This window comes from Passer domesticus, chromosome 16 (genome assembly GCF_036417665.1).
Source record: "Passer domesticus isolate bPasDom1 chromosome 16, bPasDom1.hap1, whole genome shotgun sequence".
NCBI classification, from domain to species: Eukaryota; Metazoa; Chordata; class Aves; order Passeriformes; family Passeridae; genus Passer; species Passer domesticus.
The window spans coordinates 9523210-9544391 of record NC_087489.1 but is presented as its reverse complement, the minus strand read 5'-3'; the positions used below and the strand labels follow the sequence as shown (position 1 = coordinate 9544391).

The following is a 21182-nucleotide window of genomic DNA, read 5'->3' as shown; positions in this document are numbered from 1 at the left end:
TACCTTGACACCTTATCAAATACCTGTGATCATCATGACAAGACTGTGTAACCCTGTACCATGTGGGATCTGAGGCATCGCTTTGCTGCCATGGCAGGACCAGAGAACCGCAGAATTGTGGAATATTCTGATTTGGGAAGGACCCACAAGGATCATTGAGTCCAAGTCCTGGCCCTGCGCAGAACACCCCAAAGATCCCACCCTGTGCCTGAGAGCATTATCCAAACATTCCTTGAGCTCTGTGAGGCCTTGAACTGTGATCACTGCCCTGGGAACCTGTTCAGTGCCCCACCACCTCCTGGGGGAAGAACCTTTTCCCAATACCCAGCCTAAACCTCCCCTGACTCAACTTCATGCTGTTTTCTCAGAATCATACAGAAAGTGGAGTTAGAAGCCCCATCTGCTCACCCCCAGTCCCTGTCATTATTGGTGTCATCTTCCCTCCCAGTCCTGACACCGGTTCCCAGAGTGTGCCTCCTGCACTCACCTGGGCTGGCACGATGCCCATGGCTCCTGTCTTCCCCAGGGCTGTCCCAGTACAGCAGTGACCCCCGCACAGAGTGGGATCTCAGTGCTTACTCCACCAGGGAACAGCTGCTGGAGGCCGTGAGGAATCTGAGGTACAAGGGCGGCAACACCTTTACAGGTAACTCCACCTGGCAGGGCTCTAAGCAGTGGGGGAAGCTGTTCCCATGGATAATGAGCTCTGTGGGGACTGTGGCCACTGGGGAGCAGAGAAAACAGTAAAGGCATGGGGTTTTTTTTGGGAAGGCTGTAGCACAACCTGCATCTCTGCCCCTCCCCAGGTCTAGCACTGACCCACGTCCTGGAGCAGAATCTGAAACCAGATGCTGGTGCCCGGCTGGAGGCTGAGAAGTTGGTAATCCTCCTGACTGATGGGAAATCCCAGGATGATGCCAACCTGGCTGCTCAGACCTTGAAAAACCTGGGCATAGAGATATTTGCCATTGGTAAGATCACAGCCATTGATAAGCTGTAGGACAAAGCAAACCTATTTTTGGTCATTTTCAAATTGAAGGTTGTGTTCCCTCAACTTTGACAGAAGCATCCTGAGGCTGTAGAACTGAGGTAGTGGGTGAGACTTCATTGCACTGTGGCTCAGATGAAAATTAACTCATTTATTCAGCCCAAGCAGTATCTTCGAAGTGTATATTTTTTTTGGAGAAAACATTCACATGAGAGATTTCACACCTCCCATCTAAAGACCTTTGTGAGCCTCAGGGACCAGTGCCATGAAAACAATATTCTCAGCTGTGGAATTGGGCAAAAGAATGTTGTATTGGGGATGGCAGAAAACCTCCTGTATAATTACTGCCTCTCACAACTTCCCATTTTTCTGAATAACAACATTATCTGCTTTTCACTGTCTGCCAGCAACACCGAGACACGGAATGGCCTTGAGCAGCTCTGGCCCTGAAGAGCACACGAGGTCTGCTGGAGACTGATACATGAGCAATAAAGTTACATAAAAACTCCTCTAAAATTGCCATCTCCAAAAGTTTAAATGCTAATTTATGTTAGGGACATGCAAGCGAGGTTTTATTGCATGGGGTTGTGCAGGTAAGTGGCATTTATGGAGGAAGAAGAGCTGCTGAGCCTCCTTGGACAGTGTTAGGGAACCTTGAACTAAGCTTTGGGAAGCAAAATGAATTTTACTGTAGAGCTTGGTCAGCAGAGAGTTAATGAGGAGGGGGAGCTGAAGGATGGGGATGCTGTGTGATGGAGAAGTTCTGTTATATAAAAGGGCTGCTTTTTGCTCATCCCTGACTGTTGAAATGCAATGTGATGAACAACAGGCTCTCTGTGGGGAGCGCTGGCACCTCATAAATATAAAATGGTTATTTGTTCATTCAGCCTCTCATCTGTTTATGCCAACTGCATCTCTGGTTGAAAAACATCTACCTTTCTGCTAGCCAAGCCTGCAAGTGGTGAGGAGGCAGGAAAACAGCATGAAGATTCACCAGGCTGTCTCCAGGCTACTAAAACCCTTCTGAGCAGAAAGCTCTTCCCAGGCTGGGCTGAGGTGGTCGCTGCAGGGAAGTTGCTGCAGGAAAAGCCACCACGCTGCCAGTGGGGTGGCTGGGAGGCCGTGCTTGGAGAGCAGGGTGGTGCTGAGCCCTGTGTGGGGCGTTTCTCAGGCTGGTTCTCTGGTGGCAGGGGTGAAGAACGCGGACGAGGCGGAGCTGCGGCAGGTGGCCTCGGAGCCGCTGGAGCTCACCGTCTACAACGTGCTGGACTTCCCCCTGCTCAGCTCCCTGGTGGGCAAGCTCACACGGGTCCTGTGCACCAGGATCAAGGAGAGGAGCCACAAGGAAACCGCAGGTGAAGTGGGACCGCCCTTCCTGCCTCTCTTGGAGGAGAAAATCACCTAATGACAGCAATTACCATTGTAGGGAAATTCCTTCTCTCTTCCTTTAGCATATGGTGTGATAAATGTGTTGTACCCATCTCCTTTTCTGAGTTTCTTCCAACCAAAAAGAGGCAGAAAAAAAAGAAGAACTAGTATGAAAATATACTAGGGAAGGAGTATGGGGTAAATGTGGAGGTAGGATGAGATGTTAAAAACACCCATACACTTTTTTTTCGCCACTAAACTTTGAATGTTGGATCTCCAAGGCCATTCAAGTTCAAATCAAGCAGCCATTTCTTTCCTTTGCTGGAGAACAGTTTGCATGATGAAGAGCATGAAGAACCCCTCCAGATGTTAGCTTAGATCCTCAGGAGAAATATTGTGTACATATTTCTATCCCTTTTTGCTCTAAGATTGACATAAGCAGAATGGGAACATCTAAATTTCAAACATAACTTTATTTTAATGCTCTGGACATTCGTGTAAATAAATTCATTTATTCTTATTGATTTGTATTTGACATAAATAGACATTTGACAAAGGTGAAGGTTAGGCTGAAGAAAAATGAGCTTCTTCAAAAAGAAACCAAAGTAATTTTTGCTTCATAATTTTGGCAATTTTTTGTGATTGAGGAATGCAGACTTGTATTGAAGAATTATTTGCAGCACTCAGAAAAATACACAGCCTGCTCTTTATGGAGTATTTATGTTCTCTGTACACCCAGTTTTAAAATATTTATTTCAGAGTAGTCTGGAACAGTTTCTCTACTCTATAGGGAAGGAGCCTGCAACTTGATTTGAAAAATGTCACTCATATTTATGAGCTGGAAAGTATGTTTGGCATGAGAAGTGTGAATGTAAGAAAATAACTCTGTTTTTAATTCCTAGGCAGCGCTGTGAAAGACACCCCTGTGAACACAGGTCCCCAGCTGAGCCCAACTGACCTGAAAATATCTGCTGTGACCTCCAAGAGCATGCACTTGGCCTGGAGCCCTCCTCTGAGACCACCAAAGAAATACAGGGTTGTGTATTATCCATCCAAGGGTGGGACTCCCAAAGAGGTGAGAGACCTTTCCCTGGACACCTGAGACTGCCACAGCTTCCAGATGGTGGCTGGGAATTTAAGTAGGCTTAGGTGGACCAAAAGAGGGTGGGAGTGGGACATCAGTTAAGCCAGAGAAGAATTTAAATGTACAATGAGTGTACATGTGATGAGGTAATAGGGTGACAAAGTTGATTTTTCTCTTAGTGTTATCCCCTCCCTAAACCATGTGTTTTGACTCAGAGGACATGGATACAGAGAGCTGTCCAAGAATACTCATCTGTGATGGATGTGATTTAAAAAGGCAAATCCAAGTTGTGGATGAATTTCCATTGATTTCATTGAGAGCATGACTAGAGTTTTGTGCTCAGTGTTTGCACAAATCCCAGGCTTAGAGGACAGCAATCCTTTCTGCCTCTCACCTCTCTGTTTTTGAGAGATTTTAGCTAGCACAAAACACTGAGGGCAACTGGACTTCATGATTCTGGGCACAGATCTGACATGGAGGAGCCAGGGATGGCCAGGGATGGCCACTTCAGCTGTTCCACTGCCTGAAGAGCAGCAGCACCTCCCTGCCCTGACAGCCCTGCCCTGTGCTTGCAGGTGGTTTTGGAGGGAGCAGTGTCCTCCCTGCAGCTGTCCAACCTGACCTCGCACACGGAGTACCTGGTGTCGGTGATCGCCGTGTACGACAGCGCCGCGGGGGACGCGCTCAGAGGCGTCACCTCCACACGTAGGTCCTGAGTAGAGACAACTCTGCTGGTGGCTGGTCTGGCCATCTCAGACCAGAGCCTGCCTTGTGTATTTCCCAGCTCCAGTTCAGCCTCTCTTTATCTTGGAGATGCTCAGAACTCAACCAGACAAGACCCTTGAGCAGACTGTTCTTTGAGCAGCTGGTTGGGCCAGAGACCTCCAGGGGGTCCTTTCCACCTACTTCATTCTGCAAAGCAGAATGGGGCAGTAACACACCCTGCTAGAAACATATTGCAACTCTTTGCTGCTTTTTTAAAATTTTAAATCCATGGTCTCCAAGTGAATGAAACTGTCTGTAGCATAGAGTTAGACATGGGTAAGTGCCCACCAGCTTGCAGTAGCTGTTGTAAATCCCCTGGGTTTTGAGTTGTTTCAGACCTCATACACTGAAGGTACCTTTGTGCCTTATTTTTCTCCTTAGTGCCTTTGTCTTCCCCTCGCTCCCTGCGCGTCTCTGAGCTGAGCCACAACAGTCTGAGGCTGAGCTGGGAAGCAGCCCAGGGAGCCACACACTACCTGGTGCTCTGCTCTGCAGCCCCCGATGGAGCAGAGGACTACACAACAGAGGTAGAGTTTGTGATAATAGTGATAACATTGTTTTTTCTCGGGCTGAGTTTAGTGCTAGCTCTAAGCTTTGGCAGTTGGTATCATGTGGTCAAAGAAAAAAATGTATAATTATTGCCAGAAACAGCTTTCATAGAAGGTTCTTTTTTTAATGGTTTGTCTCAAAATGATTTCTATCTGCAAGGGTTTCATGTGGGAAATTAAGTCAAGGGAGAGATCTGGCTGCTTCCTGGGGCCCTGGGAACCAAGGCACTGAACTCACATCCTTGCAGCCCCAAGTGTAATCACTGCATCCTCAAGGCTGTACCTAAACATCTTGACTGTGTGTATCTTTAAATGTTAATTGAAAATGTGTTAGGGCGGATTTTGCTGACATCTGAAAACAGACCTACGACACTGCAGATGAGTAAAACAATGCTTGATGAATGGAAAATCCTTAGAAACATCTAAGAACCCTTTGTTGTGCATGTTAGTGCCTTATCTGGAGTACCTGTAGGCTGAGGATATGAATTTTTAAAAAACAAACTGAGTGGGGAGGAACATTTATTGCCTCTTTGACTAAGATTCCCCCTTTGAATGCACAGCATTAGGGACAATAGCAGGGTGGTTTTCAAACCAGAAACAGCTAATATTCTAATTTCAGGGCATAGCAATGGGATTTTTATAAGATCCAGAATACTTGAAGCAACACCAACATTCAAATTTTCACTTCAGCATGCTAAAACTTTTCCACAGTTACCTGACCTATTCCCTGCAAGAGTACAATGCACCAGACCTATGGGATGTCTGCAAAACCAGCATTAAAATGTTCCCATCTTCTCATAAACCGTGCTCCGATGGGTGCAGCCTCCCCAGTGTCCCCGTGGTGGCTTTCTGCGCTCGCAGGCAGCAGGACCGGGGCTGTGCCCGTGCTGTGCTGGCAGCAGATGGCAGCAGCCCGGCAGCGCTCCTGCCAGAGCTTCCCATGGGCCTGAGAAAAGCGGGATCGCAGCTCTGAATGCCCCCAAATCCAACCAGAGCAGCGTTTTGGTGTGAGAGACTCGGGGCTCTGCAGAGCAGGGTTCGGAGGAGGTGCTGTGTGTCCCAGGGGCTGGGTGTCAGAGGGGCAGAGCGCTGCAGAGCACCTGCCCAGGTGGGGCAGGACTGGAGGAGAATGAGCAGAGACATCAGCGAGGTCTGCAGTGTCCTCATGAGGGGAAGGGAGGGGCAGCTCCCATCTCTGCTCCGTGTGACAGGAGCCGAGGGAGCAGCTGGAGCTGTGCCAGGGCAGGTTTAGGTGGATATCAGGAAATGTTCCTTACCCAGGGGGTGGGTGGGCATGGGATGGTCACAGCAGCAGGGTGACAGAGGTCAAAGAGAATATGTACAACACTCTCAGGCACATGGTGGGGTTCTTGGGGTTTTCCTGTTCAGGAACTGGATTTGGACTCTGCTGATTCTTGCAAGTCCCTTCCATTTTAGGATATTCTGTGATACTATGATTCTAAGACCATTCTAGAGTGGAGATATGCCCTACGTGTAACTAAAGGGTCCTTGACCTGTGTCTCTGTAAGGTCCTGCTCTTTTAAATGCATTGGGAGGTACCCTAGAGCTGAAGGGTACCCCAAACCCCCTCTCTGTTGGCAGGTGAAGGTGACCCAGCCCGAGGTGCTGCTGCAGGGGCTGTCCCCCAACACAGGGTACTCCGTGGCAGTGTATGCCATGTATGGGGAAGATGCCAGTGATCCAGCCAGCATCCAGGAAACCACCTGTAAGTGCTGCTGCTGCTTACTGAGCTGTTATTGAACACTCAAGGCAGGAGAGATGTGTTCAGTGAGGCGCTTCCCATATTGTGCATGTGGTTTGTACACATGCTGCCTTTTCTGCTGGATCTGAAGCAAATACTGGTCCCCAAGGGGATTTCTAATTGCAGGGTAAGCTGTGAAAAAGGAGCGGTGTTCCCCTGGTAATAAAGGACCCCTGAAAGAGGGGTTCCTTGGAGTCTTTGTTGTCTGTGGGGGAAATGGTGATCATCTGGCTGTTTCCTCACCTAAATCTGCAGCAGCCCTTCATAACCTCCCTGCATGTGGTAGTTTTGCCTCAGGTTTTAGCTTTTGTATTTTTCTGATTCTGTACTGCTTTAGTGTGTAGATCTGAGCTTCATATTAGGGGCTGGTGAGTTCTCTTCACAGAGTAGCGAAACAAAACAATTCCTTCTCTAGCTGGGGACCAAAGAAAAATTATCCAAATTTCAGGCCCAAGAGCATAAACAACAATGGACTGAAGAGAGAAAAACAAGGAGGATGGGACTTCATAAGTTAAAGCTGTAATTGGACAATTAAGTCCAATATGCAAATGGAGCAGAACTTCTAAAAGTGTGAGGCTCCGTGACCGATTGTGCATTTTGTGACCATTTTGATTCATCTTGGGTGTAGCCCTGGCTGAGCTCTTGTGCTGCCCAAGGTGCAACCATGGAGGCCTTTTAATAAATGCCTACTTTATTCTTTAATTCTGCCTAGCCTCTGTTCTAGGTCAGCCTTCCCCAGGCATCACAGTGAATAAAGGGAATATTTTCCTGCGTAATGAATGAGCCTCTTAGTTCAAGGCGGGATCATCTAGGAGCAGCAGGAGGCAGCTCTTAGGGTGGCATTTCCTTTGTGCAGGCTCGGAGTGCTGTCACTAACTGTTGTTGCAGTGGCCTTGAGTCCTCCCAGGTACCTGAGCTTCTCGGAGCTGAGCCACGCGTCCGTGCGGGTCAGCTGGGAGCCCGCGGCCGCGGCCGTGCGCGCTCACCACCTCACCTACGTCTCTAGCAGAGGGGGCAACGCTGGACAGGTGAGTCCTCAAGGGCTCAAGGGGGGAGGAAAAGAAATTTGGGAAGTTGGATAACGCCCTGTTCTCCCTCAGCGGCGTGGGGCAGGGAGAGCTTGTGTGCTGGCGGAGTTTTAACTCTGAAATGGGCGCTTTTGCTGCAGTTATCAACACCTCTGAGCTCTCTGCAGATGTACACTCTAGAGTCACAGGATGGTTTGGGCTGGAAGGGACATCATCCATCCATCTAGTCCAATTCCCCCACAGTGAGCAGGGACATCTTCAACTAGATCAGGTTGCTCAGATCCCCATCCAATCTGGCCTTGAATTTTTCCAGGCATGGGGCATCCACCAGCTCTCTGGGGAACCTGTGCCAGTGTTTTACCACCTTTGTTGTAAAAATTTTCCTTATATCTCATCCAAATCTACATATTTTAGTCTAAACTCAGGACCCCTTGTCCTATAGCATCAGGTCTTGCTAAACAAGTCCCTAAATAAGGTCCCTTTAAAATACTGAAAGGCTGCAATAAAGTGTCTCTCTTTCTTCAGGCTGAACAAGCCCAAGTATCAGCCTGTCTCTTACCATACTCACACAACTCCCCCACTGCAGGTGGAAGTTCCTGGCACTGCAACATCCACTGTCCTGCGACCTCTGTCCTCCCTCACACAATACTTCATCAGTGTCAGATCCACGTACGATGAAGGGGACTCCTTTCCAATTACTGGCAATGTCACCACCTGTAAGTAAGGAACAGAAACACTTCTGGTCTCAGTAGGAGGTGACAAAGTTGGTTTGTGTGTCTCTGAACTCGGATGTTTTGCAGACTGGCCCCAGCAGCTCGTGGCTAAAACTCTTGCACAGAGCACAGATGGCTGCTGTTCTTTGTGTGTGGAACATGTCCAATTGTGTTATGCTCAAAATGAGGTGGAAGGGATAAAGAAAAGAAGCAAATGAAGAAAAGCAAGATGTATGACTAACCTCTGCATCCTTGAGAGCCCTGCTAGTCTTCTTCCCTTTACAAAACTGATGTGATATCTGTGCTCCCCATAAACGAGATAACCTGTCTTAATTAGGGCTTTAAAAATAATTTACCCCTGTCTGTCCTGATGACTGTTGTCATATGGGCCTGAAGAAGCGACAGACAGGCTGGTCTCAGACATCTGCTTGGCTGATGCTTTGCTCCCCAGCCATCTGCTCCCCACCTTGGCTCTGACAAGGGGCTGTCAGAGCCTGCACTCCAGCTCCTGTTCCTTGTGCACCCCTCAGTGAAGGTGCCCCCTCCTCGTGCTCTGAAGGTCACCGAGCTCTCTGGGAACAGCCTCCGCCTGCAGTGGGAAGCTGTGGCTGCCTCCGATGTGGTTGTCTATCAGATCAAGTGGAGCACAGCCAGTGGAGAGAAGCCTCAGGAGGTACGAGCCCACACACAGCTCTGGGGAGGCCGGGCTGGCTCTGAGCTCACCTGCTGGAGTGGCAGAGAGCTGTGGAAAACTATTCAGGGAAATGCACCCCAGCAATTGAGCAGCTCAGCAGGATCCCTCCTGGGTCTGGCTTTCAGTGGAGCAGTCACCTTGAGGGCTGGGAGCAGGAGGGACAGCAGGGCAGAGTCCAGCAGGCTCTGGGAAGATTGCAGAAGTGTTCTGGGAAACCTCAAGGATGAAATTTAATAGGGACAAGCAGAAAGTATTAAGCTTAGGCAGGAATAATTAACCATAGGTATACAGGATGTAGAACAAATAGCTAAGAAGCAATTCAGTAGAAAAAGATCTGGGGTTGCAGAGGATCACCAGTCCCCAATGTCAAGATGTTGTGGATAAGAAAAAGACAGCACTCAAGTATTTATAGCTGGAGGTATTGCTTCTAAGGAGGTGAAGCATTTTCTCTTCTCCTCAGTGCTAGGAAGTGCTGATTCTTTTGGGATACTGCTCTTTGGGAAGGGCGAGGTCCAAGTAAGGAGCACACAGAGGAGAATGACCAGAGACAGAGCTGGTGCAGGTGTGGCAGGGATGGACCAGGTGCCCTCTTCCATCTGAAGCCCCTGTTTTCAGTATGAGGTCAAACAGCAGCTTAAACCTAGGCTTAATACCCAAGTCTCTCCTGCAATGAGTGAGACCAAATAAGTTCCATTTGGGCTGGAACAGAGGGGTTCTGGGGGGGTTTCTGTCCCCAGCTCCCCTAGAAGCTGGAAACTCAGCAGAGGGACTCTGCTCCAGGCAGGCACTGCCTTGTGTCAGAGCTCTGTGTTGTGGTGCTGCAGGAGCTGCTGATCACAACTGGGCTGCCATGCACAGGCATCTGCTCTGAATTATTCACAGCTGGGATTTTGCCTTTGCTTACACATGTGCAACCCCAAACTCTGGCCCCAAAGCCCAGTGCTAACTCATTTGTGCCTAGGGACAGCCTGTGAGCCAGGCACCTGGGTGGCATGAACCAGCCTGGGGATGCCTGGCAGTGGGGCTGACCCCTCTCCTCTCCTTCTGCAGCTCTCTCTGGCTGGAAATGTGGCCACAGCTGTCCTGTCTGGCCTGCAGAAGAACACTGACTACAAAATATCCATCTGGGCCTACTACAAAGATGGTGCTCGAAGTGACACCGTTTCTGTTCACCACAGGACCAGTAAGTGGCCAGTGCTGGGATCACAGCCCAGGGATGACAGACAGGGCAGGGCATCCCTCACAACTCAGCTCAGACACACCTGCAGCTCAGACTGGTCACCTCCAGCCCTGAAAACACAACCCCAAATGTCTGAAAAAAGATAGAGATCTTTAGGCTTCTGCCTGAAAATGCTCTCAGTCTGTTCTGAGAACGAGAGGCTGGACAGTCACATCAGGCTGGTGCACAGCTGGTAATCCCTCCATGCAGAACACATTTCATCCCTCCCCTGCCTCGGTGCAGTGCATAGATGGAAATGAATTCTGAGGTGTCCAGCTGAACGTGTCCCTGTGCTGTCTAAGCAATGGTTCTTGTTAATAAAATATTGCCTGGAGGAAGGGTGAGGGTTTCCTGAGCTCTGTCATTGCTGAGCTGGGCTCACTGAGGGCATTTACACATTTGGGAGGCAATCCTGCAGGCACGCTCTGCCTTGGAAGCATTGTCTAAATGTGGCTTTGTACAGGCAGGATATGAGGTTAAAAAGGATATGAGGTTAAAAAGTGGCACTCCCACAGGTCCTGGTAATTAATATTGCTGTAAAATGGCTTTGTTGGAAGTGAATGGAACACTTCAGCACAGCAGTCTTTCCTCCCCTCTCAGATCTCCTCCTCCTCTGCAGAATAAACTCATTTAGGCTGATGTTGAGCTGATGAAGCTTGAAGTAAGTGGTAATCTTGGAATAAGAAGCTCAGGTTTTATTAATAATAAATAATAAAACCATTTTTAAAAGGAAGCTACCTCAGACAAGTACCTTGGAGCTGCATATGGCAAAGAAAAAAGAAAAGCAAGCATCCTACTGATATATGATGACAAGAGGACAATTAGAGCTGTTTGGAGGCTGTAGGAAAATTAATTACTATGTTTTAAGCTGTGAATTATGAAGTGTCAGAGGAGCTTTCTCAGCCCAACAAAATGACACGTGACAGTGCCCTTCTAGGCACATTTGCACAAGGCAGTTCTTGCTGCTGCTGGCACCCCAGCAGGGCAAGGAAAGCAATTTGATTTCTGCTTGTCAGCTGCTGTCCTTGTGCAGGAGCCTTGGGAATTGTCAGGCTCTGCCTTCTGCATGAAGAGAATAGAATTCTCCAGAAAGCCAGGTGTGCAGCTGGGCAGCCAGCACAGGGTTCAGTGCCTGGGTGCTGCTGCTCCCTTTGCAGGAGCAGTCAGGGCACTGCCACACTCCTCCCAGCCAAGATTTGCAGGTGAAATCAGTGTTTTGATGTTAATTCTTTTCTAGTGTTTAAAGCAAGAAGTGCCCACAGAAGAGAAGTGGCACAGAAGGGGTGGCTGGTGATTTCCAGAGCTGCTCTGGGGCAGGTCAGGGGAATCCTGAGGATGCCAGAAAATTGCTGAAGGCTTGAGCAATGAATGTATGGGATGATGTGGCACCAGGCAGGACTCTGGGATCCCCTGGGATATGGTTATATTTCAAATCTTCAGTGTTTCAAGCAAAGCTGCCACCTGTACTGTGCCTGGTCAGGATGTCCAGAGGTGTTGATCTACATCAGAGCTGGTGGATAACAACTCATTCAGACACAGCATGGAAATCTCTGGTGTTAGCTGAAAACCCAGACCTCTTGGTCTGATTTTTGAGCCCTCTCATCCTTAATTTTCATTAGAAAATGGAATTGTGAGGGTGAAACAGTGATGAAAGCTCTCTGGTTCTCCTCAGGATGGCAGCCTTTGGGTTGCTGGGTGGTGAGCAGCATTGATCAGGCTGTGCTGCACAATACCAAAAGTGTGTGCTAGAGGAGCTTGTGGGAGGGAGGGAGGAAGTGCTTTCTTTTGCTTTCATCATTGCTTTTCTCTTTTTCTCTCTTGGCAACATCCCTTTATGTAAGGATAGGTCAAGTCATGAAGTTTTTCTTAAAAATATCTTGGTAGAATTTCCAAGAAATGCTGAAGTTTAAGGGCAATGGCTGAAGTGAAACTCAGCAGGAACTGGTAACACAAGATTCTCTCCCTGTCCTTCAGCCTCCCTGGAATACTTTCTTCTTTGAAGGTCAAGGAAAAAATTGCCAGGGCAGAGCAATGCTCTTTGCCTACGGTTTTGTGAAATGGAACCGAGTTCTGCCCCTGGGGTGAGGGAAAAACACCAAGTCCATTTTATTCAGGACCAGTTATGCGTCTTGTCTCACCTGAAACACCCATTTTGAGAGCAAATATGTTATGGTCATGAGACCCTGCAGACACCAATCCCTCAAAAAATACAGGTCAGCAGAAACATCATCCTATAAAAACCAACAACCAATCATCACTGTGATGGATCATTTGGAAGGACAGGGATGAGGTCACTCGTCTTTCTGGTAGGAGAAAAAGTTCTTTCAAAGTTATGGTCTGAGATTTGTCATTTTATGAACTAAAAAACAGTGAGTAGCTTTAGCTGGAAAAGAAAATTTGGAGACATTAATACGGTACAGGTCCCTTCTTGTCCTGGAGAAATTGGATTTTTTAAAATCCTTTGTTTTGACTAGAGGAAAGAAAAAAGTTTGGGATTATTTTTCAGTAACCCAGTTAGCAAACTTTTCCCTGCAGACTTTCCAAGAGGCAGAGCAGAAACAAAAGCATGCTGATGTATTTCCCACAGACAACAAAATTGTCAAAATGTGCCGCTTACCCACGGTTCTGATGTTTCTTTTTTTCTCTCTGTTCTATTTAGACTGAATTCTCATTTGAGTTGAGCTCTCCTTTCAGTCTGTTTTATAAATTGGCAAGTGTAGCAAAGTCCTTATCCTTGACCAAAGGCTTTCAAAGTGATCACTTGTCATACTAATAAACATCTTTAGTGGTACTTCAAACACAAACCTCCCAAGCAAGCCCTGGGAGTGCAGATGATGCTTTCCTGAAGGAACCTGCTGGGACATGGAGGTGTTGCTGAATGGTGATTATTGGAAAATGCTGGAAGGGGTGGCTTTGGTCCTGCTGAGAATCAGACAAGGACCTTCTTTTGTACCGAGGGAGAGTTCTTTCATCCAGGCTGGGGAAAAAGAACTTGAGCAAAGGAAAAGAGCCCCTTGATGGTCCTGAAGGACAAGGAGAGGGCAGTTTGGATGGGACTGCTGCTGAAACTGGGCTGAACCAACCTGTCTGGCTTTGCACTGAAGTGTTTTACAAAGTGCTTGTGTGCCCTGCTCCTCCAGCTAAGCTGTGGGGAAATCTCTTTATCCAGCTCCTCACTGAGGATGCACTGCTCCTAACAGAGTATGCATGGCAAACAAAAGAGATTGAAATGTGGGAATGAAGCTTCAACCCCCGGCAGGAAAACACATGGCTTGTAGTTAATACATAATAATCATTGCAGGTGAGCATTTGGATGGAGTGGAGCCTAGGGTTTTATTCTTATTTGAGTATTTGTGTGCCTGTGATGCTGGTTAGACCTGAGAGCACGCAGGGATTGCTCCTGTGGAGGAGCAGAGGTTGAAGAGGCAAACAAAGACACAGATGCTGGCAGAGATGCTTCTATCCTCCAGGGCAGCTTCAGGAGGTGGCCTGTCCCCTGTCTGTCACATCCATGCCATCAAACTCTGCCAGGCCTGAGGGCTTTCCAGAATAAACCTGACTCTAAAGACTTTCCCAACTCTCCCTTTAAAGTTCACTTCAGCAGTCTCCCCTCACCTCAGGTGAAGGAAACAGCCAGTGCTGGCAGCAAAGATACATCACTGACTGATAAAAGTGCTGCTGAAGTGGCTTTATTCTTGTTTTCTTCTCTGCTTTACCTTGTGGTGGTGTACAGCAACACCTCCAGCCTGATTCAGCTGCTGCAATCTTGGTTCAGCCTCAGTAAAATTAAGCTCATTTTCTAAACAAAAGAGAAGGAGGATCAATGAAGATGCAAATGATCTTCCCTCAACCTGTGCTTTAAGGTCACCCCAAGCTTTGCTGGGTGGGCAGAACATCCTTACAGGAAAGGTGCAGAATACAAACCTCATCACCTTGTGTGTTTCTTTGACTGTCCTTAAGGCTGACCCATCATTTTTAGTGTCTTCTGAATAAATTCTTCTTTTTTTTCTGCCCAGAACTTCTGTGTCTTCTCACCAGCATGAGTTCAAGGACAGACACATGATTTCATGCTTGCAAATGCCCCAGGAGCAGACAACCCCATGTTCTGGAGCCTCTTTTTGACCTGATTTAGCCCCCTCTGCCTTTCCCTTCCTCCCTCTCAGCCTCTGCTCAGAGAAATCCCTGCAGCAGAAGAGCCTCTGTCGTCAGATCCAGTTTGCTGCACAGCAGGACCCCAGGGAAAGAAATGCATTTATGTAATTAAAAATTGCTCAGCTATGGTCTCTGGCAAACTCCTTTCTGGTTGTCTGGCTCAGCCCATCACCTGTTTGGAATCCATCCAGCCATCCTAGGACAGGGCCAGAGAAGAGGAGGTAGCCCAGGCACTGTGTGTGACCCATTCCTGGGCTATGGGTGTGGATGTCAGAAGCCCTAGACAGAACTCTGGTGTGCTGGATGCTCTGGGATTTTTTTTTTAAGAGTAATTTTAGAACAGAAAAAGCAGAAAAATATTAGAAATGAGGGTGGATTAACTCTGAGGTTTAATTGCCAGTAAAGCTGTTTGTCCAGCTTGATGAAATTCAGTTCCAGTTCAAGCAGCCTGGGTGTTTGTTCATGATGTGTACAATGCCTTGTGCTTCCAGGACTCTTTCACCTTTGCAAGAATTTTCCCCGTGTCCTAGGCTTGGAATTGCTGAATGTTTGAGTTGTAGCTGGGCAATCCTCATCCCCCCAGGATCTATTTTCCCTCTTGCCTGGGTGCTTGTGGCTGTCCTGAGTGTTGTTACCTGCACAGCAGAGCCCTGAAGAGTTCAGAAATGGGCCTGGAAGCAAACGCTGCTGGCTCCAGAGATTTACAGAGGTTTCTCCCTGATTTTTGTGCTGCTCACCTTCCACCCCTGTCACAGATTCCCGGAGCCCACCCACCAACCTCTTCATCGACTCCGAGACCCCCAGCAGCCTCCAGGTGCACTGGACCCCTCCTGATGGCCGAGTTCAGCACTACAAAATCACCTACAGCCCTGTTTCTGACGCTGCTGCCCAGCAAACTGTGAGTGTCCAGCTCCTTTGTGGGGGACAGACCCTGGGCCAGAAGCCCATGGGGACAATATCACCAGAGGAACTCTGCTCACTCCAGTCAGGTTTAGGATATCAGTGCTCAAAAACAAATCTCTTCTTGCTGATGTGTTGCTTTGAACTCTGAGGCTCTTTTATAATTGAGATATTTTTCTCCATCAAAGCCACTAATAACACAGCTTTCTCTGCTCCTTAGATTGGGGAGGGAATTCTTGGAGGCAGAAGGGTGGGGAATAAACCTACTGCCCCTCTGGCTTAGGGAGGTTAAATATAATTCTTTTAAAAGATTCCCTACTTAAACAGGCTGATAATCCTGTTATAAGGCACTTCTGCTGCATTTCCATGGGGAATAGTGAGGTCTTCATACGGGAAAATGCTTTTCCTCTGGCCATTGCTAGTCCAGCAGCAGCTCACAGCCAGGTTTCTGGGCTGAGCTGAGCAGGAATGCTGCTCTGAGCCTCACACCCAAGAGCCAGCCCCACCTAACTCTGGGCTGTGAGTGAGAGCTGGAACGAGAGCCCCAATCACTGGGATTGTTGGTTTTTTTTCCCCATTGTAGATCATGGCTCCTGGCAAAAGCAGCAGTGTGACCCTGCAGTCCCTGCTGCCTGATCGAGCCTACAAGGTGACAATTTCTGCCATCCACTACACGGGAGAGAGCGAGAGCAGCTCCACGACGGGCCGGACAGGTACAGGGCTCACCTGGAGCAGGCACCTCCTCCACTGCCCTCCCTCTGCCACCTCGAGGCCACCTCTGCTGGGACACCTCCAGAGGGCTCTGCCTGAAGCCAGGGTTTTGCTCAGTGATAGAATATTGGCCTTGAAAAGTGACAATCCTGCCCCAATTTCTCTACTCATGCGAGTTATTGACAATTCTGGGATGAGTGTGAGGGGCTGGCGGCCCTTTGGGTTTGGAGCCTGGCATCACAATCTTGGATAACAGAGCTCAGGCTGGGCCAGGAGAGGCTCAGGTCAGATATTAGGAAACATTTCTTCACTGAGAGAGTGGTTAAGCATTGGAAAATGCTCCCCAAGGAGCATTCAGAGTCACCCTCCCTGGAAGTGTTAAAAACCGAGCAGACGTGGCCCTTCCCAAAGTGGCTGAGTGGGCGTGGAGGTTTATGGTCAAAGGTTGGACTTGATGATCTTTAAGTTCTTTTCCAACTTTCTGATTCTGTGATTGCTTTCTCTTTCAGCTCCTGTGCTGTCTAAATTCCCTTCCATCCGAGGATTCGTCCCCCCTAAAGCAGAGGGTAAATCATCTCCTCTCCAGCCCTGCTTTGGTTTGTAATTCAGAGCAAACAGTGTGGGCTCTGCAGAGCAGCAGGAGGGCTCCAGCAGCTCTTGGCAGACGCCCTTGGGGACAACCCAAGGACAACCAGAAACCACAGAACTTCTTAGCACCAGGCTCAGTAAACAGACCAACAGTATTTTAGAGGATTTCTGCACAACTTGACCAAAATGTAGTGCAGGGAAGTGTGACATGTTTTAAATTAAAATTCCCTGTAAAGTCCCTTATTAAATTTAATGAGCATATGCTCTCGTAGCTGATAGAAAGCAAACTATGAAATGGATTAGTGAGAAATGTTGAATTAATGGGGTTATAAAAAAGTTTTTAATAAGTAAATATCACAATGCAGATATTGTGGTGCTGCTGGCTTTTGCTGACTATTTGAAACTATTCCAAGCAAAATTTCAGTTTTAAAATTTATTGAGTGGAGTCAAGATTGAAGAACGAGGCAGCTTAAATGTAAAAAAAAGATTAGTTTATAGACAACAAAGGACATAGCAGATGAAGTTTTCAAGTATTATTGAGGTGTTCAGATCACAGTGGAAAAGTCCTGTGAACTTTCAAGCAGAAAACAACCTCTCAAAAGGCTGATGAGTCACCTTGTAGAATTTAATATAGCTGTTTGGCAATGAGAACTGAAAAGACAATGGAAGAAATACTAAATTCTTTATGTTTCATAAAGTACCTTTTTTTTGAAGAAGGAGAGACAATATGTAACAATGCTGGGAAAACAGTTGGATGTGCAATAAAGGCTCCAATATTGATATATAACCAAATTATTGAGAGAAATGATCTGATCTTCCAGGAGTGAATGTTCATAGAACAGAGAATAACTGCATTGGGCTGGGATTCGAAGAGAAAAACAAAAACCAAAGGAAATAACAAGACAGCAGGAATCTTAGGCTGGAAAGTCTAGGGAAAAATCTTCAAAGCAGAAGCGAAAGTGCCAGTGTCAGGGAGCCTTGCCCTGACTCTGAGAGGCTTCACACAAGCTGAGCATTGCCTGATCAAAGAGCTGTGAGCAATCCCAGAGCTGCCAGCTGGGAAGGAGGGAGAATTGCCAGGGATGTAAGCAAGAGGGACTCTGGGGCCTGGGCAAGGGTCAGAGTGAACTCACTGACTCCCAAACAAGAAAGATTCGTGGAAAATGGGCAAGTTTACAGCTTGCTTTAGGATCTTTTTTGTTTTGTTTTGTTTTTGTTTTTCATTCACCATGCTTCAGTTCTGGCAGAGCTGGAGAGGGAAGGGTGTGGAGTGATGGAACAAGGGGGGGTGGCTTCAAGCTGACAAAGAGCAGGTTTGGGTTAGATGTTGGGAAGAAATTCTTCCCTGAGAGGATGCTGAGCCCCTGGCACAGGGTGCCCAGGGAAGCTGTGGCTGCCCCATCCCTGGAATGCCAAGGCCAGGTTGGACAAGGCTTGGAGCAACCTGGGACACTGGAAGGTGTCCCTGCCCATGGCAAGGGGTGGAAAAAGATGAGCTTTAGGGTCCCTTCCAACCCAAACCATTCTCTGAGGTTTAGAACAATTGGTTTCTGGAAGGAGAAGGGAAAGAGCAGTGTATAGATTGAAGATCCTGCATGCAAGGGCTGGTCAGGCTCAGCATTGCAAGGCTCAGGTTTCAGAAACTGATTTTTTAATGCATTTCCATAGATCCCTTCCACAGATTTACACACAGTTCTACAGGAATTATGGTATATAAAAAATTAAGCATCAATTGGAGCAACAGAGGTCACAGCACCTTTTAAGTCTTTGTGATTTAAATCCTGGCTTTAGTGGTCCCATGGCCATCAGAGTCACAGCTTTGGGTGTCCTTCCTTCACAGAGAGGAACTGAAAATCTTATAGGCTTAGGAATCTCAGGTTTTTTGGGGCAAGTAAGTCACCTACCTTAAATGTTTTACACATTTTACAAAAGTCAGGCTGCTGCTGAGGTAGGAAATGGCATTGATGCAAGAAAGGCAAGGCTGTGCTGAAGCCTCAGTACAATGAACTCTTAGATTCTATTATCCTGATGAATGAGTAAACCCCTTGTGAAACAGCCCATCCTGTCAAGTGTCCTTGATTTTCAGGGACATTTCTCATTTTGCGTCAAGCATTCCCTTTGTCCCAGCTCCATCTGGCATCCACGGCCTGGGATTTACGTGGCAGCAGATGATTGAAAATAGCATTCATGAGCTGTTTTATAAAACACCTCTTTACCTGAGCCTTTAAACAGAGTGCTCACAGCCCTGGTGCCTCATGTTCCAGCTTCACATCCCCATCTCTTCTCTGGTCTTGGTTTTTATCCTGTGGCATCTCAAAGGATTCATCAAGAGGATTTCTGAAAGACAAACTACAAATATTTTCAAAACTCTCTGTGTTTTTTGAAAGAAATCAAAAGCCAGACTCTCAAGTTGAGATACTTTTTTTTTTGCTGTGTGTATTTTTAATTGCAGGTACAAAATTTGAAACTGCATATATCTTTATTTTACCACACTACTAAGGCACTGTTAAAACAAAAATAAATGTTTTGATGTCTGATTTAAAAAAAACTTGCCAAAATGATGCTCTCTTATATTGCATATCATCAGGTGCCAGCTGAGTTAGTCAAAAGAAAGTGATCATGGAGATGTTTGATGATGAAAGACACTATTTTTATTTTGGCGATAGGCAAGCCAGGAAACAACTTTTATGTTTGCATAAAAATCAGTTCTCTCCTTCTCCATATATATATAAACAAGGTTAAAGTCCAAGCTCTGAATGAAGCTGCAGAATTTTCTAAGTTTTGCTGTGTTTTTCCTTTGCTCTATCTAAAGGAACTGTGCTCATTTTGCTTCCATAATCCCCTGCTGGTTTTTTTCCCCCCTCTAATAATTTTCTTCTTTTGTTCTGTTCTCACAGCCTGCCCCACCATCACCTCCATGGAAGGTTCCATAAGAGGTACAGTAGCAGATCCAAGCCCTGGTGCTGCTGAAAACACTGAAAACATTGCCTGGGCTTGATTTGGAGACATGTGCAAGAGCTGAGTGTGGGGAAAATGTCCCAAGGAAAGGGGGAGAAGTGTGAGACCCAAAATTGGAACATGTTTTTTATCAGGGAGAAGAATATTTTGCAGTACCTGAGTTGTTATGCTCTGCTGCTCCACCAGCTCCTGCTCTCGGCTGTTAGTGCTTAACACCAGGATTTTCACCAGCCTTAAAGAGGTGAAGCTTCAAACATTGAAGCCCTTGAATTCCAGGACGATTTGAATTCCTAACTCACAAAGGCTCCTCAGACTATCAAACTCCAAACCTGTCAGCCAGTCCCTGGGATGCCCTGTGCATCCTCCAGAGGAGGTCTCGCTGCCCGAGGAGCTCTCTGCACTCAGGATTTTGGGGGCAGCAATTTCCCCTTTCTGCCTGTGCCACGAGAGCTGCTCCTGCTGTTGGGTTTGTTGCAAGTGTTTCTTCCTGAGCAGCAGTGAGTTCTGCTTAGAGAGGGGTATCACCTCCTTCCCAGAGTTCTGAGTTACAGGTGAGCTGAGGGACGGGCTGCAGGTCTCAGGTCTGGCTACTCCACAGCTGAGTCACTTCACCCTGCCCAAGGCCAGGCTGGATGTGGCCCTGAGCAAACTGATCTTGCTCCCTGCCCATGGAGCTAGATGATCTTTAAGGTCCCTTACAGCTCAAGCTGTTCCGTGATTCCATGAATCAGTGAAAATAATGGGATTATACTTCAATACGTTTTTAATTGTGACTCAAGCCTTCTCTTCCTGTGCATTTTAAAGGGAGTCTCAGTGTCAGCAGCTCCATACCAGAGATAAATGGCCCTCAAGTAGGTCATTTATTTTGGCAAACTCCCTTGTACTGCTGGGATATGAAAAAATAATGAAATAAAACACCCTGGGCCAACCCCCAGGCGAAATCAAAACTCAAGCCAAGAAACTGCAGAAGATTGTGAATGGTGAAGGGGTGAGGGAATCCAGACTGAAACCACCACACTGAAATGAAGCCCTTCTATTTGGTCAAGAAGGAACCATTTCCTTCATCCCAGTCTGCTGCAAACTCAGATAAACTCAAACAGAATCCAAATGGCGAGATCTTGTCTTACTGAACAAAAAACTGAAACGAAAATGACTTGGAGCTTTAATGATGAGCTGGGGGAGAGAGATGAAGCTGCATGAGCCAGAGAAAGTGTCAGAGGTGTCAGAGGAGAATCTCTGTAGCCCACACAAGGCAGGTCAGCCTTGGGTGTCTCCTGAAAATAGAGAGAAATGGAAAAGTTTGTATTTTAAAGTTTTTTTCCTATTTTTTTTCTGTCTCTTACACATAAGGCATTTCAGAGTAGAAATCATTTTCTCTCCCTGCTAGCAATTACTGGACTGATTCCATGCCTTTTGAAGATAATACTTTGTGTGTAGTTGAAAGGAAGAAATCGCTGGAGTAACATCTTTCTCATTGGGGTTTTTTTCATCCTGAAGATTTGAAAACACAGTTGTGAAAGCCTCCATCTTTTGTGCACTCTCCTTCAAGAGGAAGAGATTACAAGAAATGTGCACACACTCTTCTTTTCCTTGGCTGCCATTTGAGGGGTACACTCAAGCTGATGTTGTGCCGTGCAGGGCATTTTCTCCTGTTGCCTTCTCTGTGCTAATTCAGCCTGCTCTTCAAACACGTTTCTTTTGCAC

General features: G+C 47.1%; 1 protein-coding gene across 1 annotated transcript in view; it reads left to right on the top strand.

The window, feature by feature from the left end:
* COL20A1 (collagen type XX alpha 1 chain) overlaps positions 1-21182 on the top strand; it is a 51600-nt gene that overhangs the window by 11724 nt on the left and 18694 nt on the right. Inside the window, exons 8-22 of the mRNA XM_064391693.1 lie at positions 527-646; positions 807-971; positions 2179-2343; positions 3259-3431; positions 4016-4145; positions 4587-4732; positions 6356-6479; positions 7404-7543; positions 8130-8259; positions 8787-8929; positions 10001-10133; positions 15077-15219; positions 15805-15934; positions 16442-16498; positions 19418-19456. Of these exons, the coding sequence (XP_064247763.1) occupies positions 527-646; positions 807-971; positions 2179-2343; positions 3259-3431; positions 4016-4145; positions 4587-4732; positions 6356-6479; positions 7404-7543; positions 8130-8259; positions 8787-8929; positions 10001-10133; positions 15077-15219; positions 15805-15934; positions 16442-16498; positions 19418-19456 (1938 nt within the window). The remainder of the gene's footprint in view (positions 1-526; positions 647-806; positions 972-2178; positions 2344-3258; positions 3432-4015; positions 4146-4586; positions 4733-6355; positions 6480-7403; positions 7544-8129; positions 8260-8786; positions 8930-10000; positions 10134-15076; positions 15220-15804; positions 15935-16441; positions 16499-19417; positions 19457-21182) is intronic.